General features: G+C 44.2%; 1 protein-coding gene across 1 annotated transcript in view; it reads right to left on the reverse strand.

Annotated features, from left to right (window-relative positions):
* Nucleotides 1–378, reverse strand: part of tln2b (talin 2b) — a gene marked incomplete at both ends in the record, with an annotated part of 58,992 nt that extends 58,614 nt beyond the window's left edge. Inside the window, 2 exons of the mRNA XM_079743442.1 lie at nt 40–137; nt 243–378. Coding sequence (XP_079599568.1) covers nt 40–137; nt 243–378 — 234 coding nt within the window. The remainder of the gene's footprint in view (nt 1–39; nt 138–242) is intronic.
* Nucleotides 379–7,333: the final 6,955 nt, after the last annotated feature.

Here is a 7,333-nt window from a genome sequence, read left to right on the forward strand (position 1 = left end):
TGATGGTTCTCTATCCAGGACCGTCCCCCCCGTTCCTACCCCGTTTCGGAGCATGTAGTAGTCCAAGGTCCGCCCCGACTCCAACCAGATTCCTTTCCTCGGGTCTTCGTCGGACAGGAAGAGGCCGTAGTCAGAGGCTGGAAACATTAAACAAACGGTTACGTGCTTATGGCTCATCCTTTACGCATTTCTCCATGTGAAGCAGCAAAGGTGTGTCGAGACAGACTCTACTCTTCTAGTACCTTGTCCGCTCTGTGCTTCCGGAACCCTCTCTCTGATGATCCTGCAGGCGTCATACACAGGCGTGGACGGCTCGAACTGCATGGTTTTCACCACATTGCACTGGCGCACGCAGATCTTGAGTGACAGGGCCACCATTTTTGCGTGTGGTATATCAGCCTCACCAACCTGCACAACAAGGGAACGTGACAGGATGGAGTAATGCAAATTGGATACATTAAATACATAGAGTTGTCCCCAAGTGCATCATTTCCATTAACCTCAGTGGCACCACGACTTTATGCAAATACAGTGATCTAATAAAAAAACTATGAGAAAGGAACAGAGGTTTGTATTTTAATCGGAATACAAGATCTGTAACCAGTGATGTAAGCAGAAAAAACATTTCCATAAAAAGGCTCTGAAAGACTTATTGAGGAGGAAGTGTTTATAAGAGCTTTGAATCAATAAGCTGCCATTTTATCCCCGCTGGCATACAGACGTGGAGTCTGTGTAATCAGTTCTTCATCATAACAGCGCTCTTATCCGAGGTGTAACAAGGTGCCCAACATACCACTTCAACCCAAAGGAAATTGTAGCCAGGCTCTAATTGCCAGGAAAAATAGGAGAAGCGTCAAAATAGTAAGTAAATAACTGGTTGCGAAATGCTCTCTCCTCGGCTGTGTCCAGTTCCACCCAGCAGACAGAGCACTGAGATAAGCCACTGGCTGTTTTCTCACTTGAGGTAATTGGGGGGAAAATTCATCTACCGGTAGTCTTTAATCTTCTGCACGGAAAAAAGTGCGGGAACAATGCATACTGCATTGTAATTGTTCTTCTTGCCAAGTGCTATTGTACTTGGCAAGCGCCGCGGTGAGGATAAACGGGGCGCGAGCTGTTCAAAGGGAGCCATCCACAGCCCGTGAATCCTCAGTAAGTATAGCCTTTTCCATTGTACAACTGAATCGATTGTACCTCTACAACCATCTCTTTCAAATGACATGTAAAAACGAAAAATATAAAAACCTTAAAGTGCTTACATTAATAAAATACATGCTTTGACCACAATCCTTCCCATTTAAGCTCCCATGATGGCATTAGAGCGTGGCAGCAAAAGGGCCGCCAGGAGATGATGAAAGATTCGGGTGTGGTGAGGTTTATGTCCACCTGTGTGTCCTATGGCCAATGTGATTCCATTACATCTGCATCTGTCTCTGTCACTTAGCGTGCAGGGAGAGGAATCGCAGGGTCAAGAGGCGCTGATGGGTCACACTGCGGTGGGGAAAACCCTGCCCTGGTTGGAATGAGAAGTGTAATTGGTGTGCAGGATGAGCAGTGACCTTGCACTCTTTTCATTAAACCAGAGAGTATTTATTGACAGTAGCAGCAGAACCAATCCACCGATAAAATAGAGAATTTCCCTCATGCCTCAAGTCCTGCTGGGTGCTGTCAGCAGAAAATCTTAAAAGACAAAAACTAAGTCTCCTTCTTAAATATAAACACAGAAATATTGTCTGTTCCTGTACAACGTTTAAATTCTCCATGGGAACCGGTTGTTGATGAGATTCCCGGCGTTTATACACCTTGTCATCCCGATTCATCACACAGACCAGCACCTCTTTCAGCAGAAGCCGCCGCCGTTGGAGAACATTGCATAGTTCCCTCTAAGCCAGAACCATGAATGAGCAGGTCTGCAATGATTGTGATTTTTCCATGGACGGCAAAAGCCTGCAAGGGGATCTCTGCCCGCCTGCAATCCCCTCCACGCAAAGTGACAGACACTTACACAATGCAGGGCACATAATGACACTGCATGGACCCTACTGCTCAAAGCCAGCGGAGACAGAGCCCCGCCGCAGCGCTCTCGTCCCCCTTCATGCAGTCACGGCCAGCTGGACAGCTCCAGCTGGCCGCACCGCAGGCCACCGGCTTGTTAAGACAGAATACAAAATCAAAAAAAGCCCCGGAACACATGGACGTGTATGTGTACACAGGGGCGCCGCATCGAGGATGTATAAACCATAGGCGTAGCCTTCTCAGACCATTACAATAGCAAGAGGCAACAGGTCAACCATTGGCGTAGATTTCTTGCCCACCAGACCTACCAGATACACTGATAAGGACAGGTGTAAAAATGACGTCCAACAATAGAACCATGGTATCTTTAAGTTTCAGTTTGTGCGTAAAACCTTTTTTAAAGAAAAGTAAGAATCGACTGGAGGGGATCATTGTAATCCGGCTAATCTTACAGAGGTGCGAAGGAAGCTTTTACTTCTTCTTTGCCCCAGCCATTGCAGCGAGCGCCAGGCTCGGCGAAGGGAGCTCCTCATTAGCTTAGCCTTCAAGCATCGCTGGAACTATCTCAGATGGCACATGAGCCCCAGCTCAGGCCTGTTTATCATGGCCCCAGCGTGTGTGTGTAGAAGATACACACAACCTCGACTAATGGCTCATCGCGGGTCCACCAGAGCGCCTCCTGCATTGGATTACATTTGTTTACCAGTCCAGTCGATGGGCTGTGAAAATGGCCGCAGAGTACAGCTTGGAGGGCCATCTGAACATGGGGAATTCAATTGAGGCCAAGGAAGGCAGAAGCCATCTGGAAGGGTGACGGTTCTAATGAAGGGGTGTAATAATAAGACACAGCAGCAGCCCGGAGAAAAACCACTGGTCTGATTAGCAGAGCAGTCCGTCACACCCCGACCAAGAGAGCCTTGTTCAAAAAGACACGGGCAAAGCCAGGAAGGCTCATCACGAAGGCTTCTACCAGACTGCTCCCCACGCATGAACAAGGCGCCTGCTTATGAATAAGGAAGATAAGGGTCCTTATTTGCGACGTCTAACATATTCCTACGCATGGTGGTTTTTGATGGTGACTGCTTGCTCCGTGGTTTCGGTCTGTGTGGGCATGAGGAGATGAACAGGCAGAGCACAGCGCAGGCTACAATCAGCAGGAAAATGAAATGTCTTCGCTCCATGGTTAGAAGACACCCACGACCATGCCTCCAGCTGGACCAGGGTAAACACTCTCCCACAGCCGCTTGGCGTTTGTCAGGGAGGCAGAGTCACTCTGCAGCAAAGCGATTCTCATGGTCGGTAGTGGCAGCATATTGTGATGCATCATTTCAGGAAACACATAACAGCACTTGTTCCCTGGAGATTCCTCAATTACGGCTAACAAGAAGATGAACACGGTACGTGAGTGAGCACACCGATGCATATTCAAGTGACTGATTCCTGCAAATGACAAAAGCACTCCTTGGCCGTGTTAAGACCGGAATGAAATGATCTGAGGGTGTGATCGTATAACATAATACTGTGTGTCTCACTACAACTAACTAAATTCCCCTTCATCAAGGGAAATGTCAAGCTATTCATTTAAACAATACATTTTCAAATGAAATGTAGAATGAATTGTACCTACTTTGATACTGAAGCAAGGTTGGAATGAAGGATGGATGGAAGGCAGCAATAGTCAGTATTGTACAGTGAATGCAGTACAATAGCAAACTACCCACTAGTGCATAAGTCAGCACATCAGCTAGATAATTGGAAATGGGGAAAGATTTCAGGACAAGAGCTATAGGATCAAAACTAATCTCTGGTAAATTAATATTGAGTGGCGATATAACCAGCGAATCCACTGAGCCTCCTACTACAGAACTACAAACTAACTTCAAACGACAGCCAAACCCTCCAACCCTCACACGGCCTCACATTTGTACACTAGCAATCTCAGGGCCACAGTGACTGGCCTAGTATCACATCAATGATCATTCAAAAAGTGTATAACTATGCATGCAGAACACCGTTAAAATGTATAAGTACGTATAACCTCAATAACACTGATGGGAGACCCCTGAAAAAATCTGTCCTCAGAAGAATTCAGGGTGGCGAAGCACCGCGGGATGAAAGAGTGTGTTTACTGAAAACATGCTAATGAGCTAAATGTCTCCTCTACTCTATTGCTTTAATCCTCATCTCAGCTCCATCTAGGGAAAACGCAGCATTAGCCTCTGAAGGCTGGTTTCCTGCAGGTCTAGGTAACGCCCAGGTGAGCAGGCGATAAGGGCCGCGGCCTGCGGTGAAGATACACACTGACTCAAGCCCACCGTTTAGCTCCGGACCCCGAAGAGTGACGGCCCAGGAGAAGGGAGTCTGCCCAGAAACTACACGTCGGCTTACGCAGGTCTATTGAGGACAGGACGGGGGGGCGGGTATCCGACATCGCTTCTGAGTGCCTTTGGGCAAGGCACAGAACATGGCCACGAAAAAAGCAGGGAAAATCACCTCCTCCTCTTCCCTCTGTTGTTGAGTTTGTGAATACGACGTTTGCTTCACATGCGTCGTATCCGGCCTGGCAATTTTTAGGCAGGCTGGCGAAGACACTTGGATGGAGTTCAATTACACCTGCACATCGGAGGGGGACGCACTGCCGCAGCACTCCCGAGGTGCTAATCTGAGGTGTTGATTGGATTCAGAAAGTTATCCACTGCATTCATCAGCACACACAAAGAAGGAGCATATTATCCATCACTCTCCAACATCTGAAAGATAGGATTTGTGAATTGGAAAAGTTTAAATAACCCTATTGATCGTCCAATCGATCAGCTCGTTAGCATGCATCACCTAGGTCATTAACATATATCACGTGATTACGTTGGTACAGCTTAAATGTGATCCTATCAAGATTTCCCTGTCCCACTTTTCCTCGTTGTGCATTGGAGGGTAAATGAGGGTAATATAAGCCATACCCAGTGCATATTCAACATAATTTCCTCTATTCGTTATTTAAAAAGGCACTGTAAATCGCTTTGGCCGATTCAGCTTACAACCGAAGATGTGAATTGCTATCATGGTCTGGCATTTATTTATTTTTACCAGAGATAATTCTACCCATAGGCTATAAATTGTCTCGAATACAAGGCATTGTTAATCCTGTGCATTTAAGGGAAATGGATAAAACAATAGTCGTCTGTTCAATTCAATGAACCCAAACCCATCCCACACCAGACAAACATTATGGAGAAGCTTTATGTTTTCTTGCTATTGAGTGGTACAAACGCACAGCAATTACAAATGCAATTCTTGTCCAAAGAAGGAATAGATTAAGCTCTCCTGCTGCATGGCTTTAATATCAAGCCATGAACATGAGCCAACAGCGCAGCAGAAGACCCCAAACAGAACATTTCCATCTGAATCTGGTGTTTGCTGGTTGAAACACAAATGCAGCATCTTATGCCCCAAAATTTAGAAAATGCTAATTCTTGAGGATAAAACGGTTAGATGACTTGAAAGATAAATTGCATGTGGCTGAGCAGAACAAGTTATCTAGGATGAAATATTTATTGCACTCAAGGGCATTTTTTTACATTCCTCCACCCAAAAGCAACAATATATCAGCCAGGGAGAGATGCGACCGGTGGCTGTGGTATTCGTCGTTGGTGGTTGAGCTGTGAGATGGATGCTGATCTGTCTCAAACATACGATTCTACCATTAAGAGTCTCTTCACCATTACCGCCATCTGTCAGAAGAGGATCATTTTACACATCCTTTATTTATCCATCTGCTTTTCTTGTGCGGTACTTCTTATACAGACGCAAGTGTAAGATGGTAAAGTTTGATGTGGAGACCAAAGGTTTTAGCTGCAGAAAGGTAAAATGTTCTGCATTTCTTAATTATTTACCATGCAAAATAAATTATGCAAAAAAACAACATAATACGGTCGTACTAATCTCTTGCAATTCATAATGAATCAATCAATTATTAATCCATAATTATTTTTCATCAACCAAATATCTGAAGATTAGAGCTCATGAATTAACAAGAAAGTGATATTAAATGTATTGCATGCAGCGCTTTGCATAGCCGGGATACACTAGCTCTTCTAAAAGACCTATCGTCACAGCTATGTGGGTGGCAGCAACATGAGGAGCACTCTGTCCAGATGCCCTGTTTGTGGGATCTCTCCACACACAAGCTGCACACAGCTAGCATTTAGATTTCAGCTCCATCTTGGAGCTTTGCAGAGTGTCCCTGGAGAGTTTTCTAGATAACAAGCCATCAAATACAGAGGAAAACATTTGATTCGTTGCACATTGCAAAATATATAGCCTACATCTCGCTCTGGCATTGGAACAGCCAGAGAAATGGTTTTATGGTCAAAGTTAACTTTTTCCTAACCAACTAAGTGTCAGTTTTCAGCACAAGTCTGACTCATTGAGATCATCAGCTGAAATGTGTCAGTAATCATGTGAAACTGGGGAAACTACAGACTGTGCCATACACGCAGATTAACCAAAAGATCTGCTTCAATACAAACTGACTGACACTTGGCTACCAATACTATTGTGTTTCCCATTAATTAGAAATTATCTTCAACATAGAGACCATTTTTATTAAAATGTGTGCCTTTGCAGGTTGTAAGTTTTAGTCACTTTAAATATATTTACAGCAATACTCATCAAATGAACCAGCAGCCCTATAATGTAATGTGGGATCAGAATCTGTAATTAACAGAATAGTGAATCTGTGAAAAGATGTAGCTCGTCAAGCCATGGGTCCATATTACGTATCTGTGTCTCATCAAATTAAAACAGAAATATCTAATGAGGTTCTTTCATAGCATTTGACAAGATGGCTCAGCCAGCAGTAGCAGGCATATTTACCCGTCAGAAGAACAATATTTGTATCCATTAAAATGCATCATGTCGGGAGACAATGAGATTATTCTGCAAAGTGAAATCAAATTACGGTCAATGCTCTTTCAGCCATATCCTGGAAACCAGCAGGCAGGCTCACAGAAGATGCCTTTTTGTTCCATATTTGTTATGCTGTTATCCCGTTATTTTCTCTTCATTTTTTACCAACCACACACACAACAATTTCATTAAATTATAATCATTTGGATATTTATTTTTCAAATCAGTTGAAATCCTTCATGTGCCATAAGGTTTTCCATTGGTATTATGGGATGTCTGAAACTCTTTACTTCCCTGATTCTGTTTCACACAAGCAAACCACAAAACATGTACCTCGATCCTGCCACTGTGGAGAACACCAATAGGGGACAATATGTATAAACACAGGATAGATTAATCAAATTTACAAGTT

This window comes from Pollachius pollachius (assembly GCF_949987615.1).
Source record: "Pollachius pollachius genome assembly, chromosome: 9".
NCBI classification, from domain to species: Eukaryota; Metazoa; Chordata; class Actinopteri; order Gadiformes; family Gadidae; genus Pollachius; species Pollachius pollachius.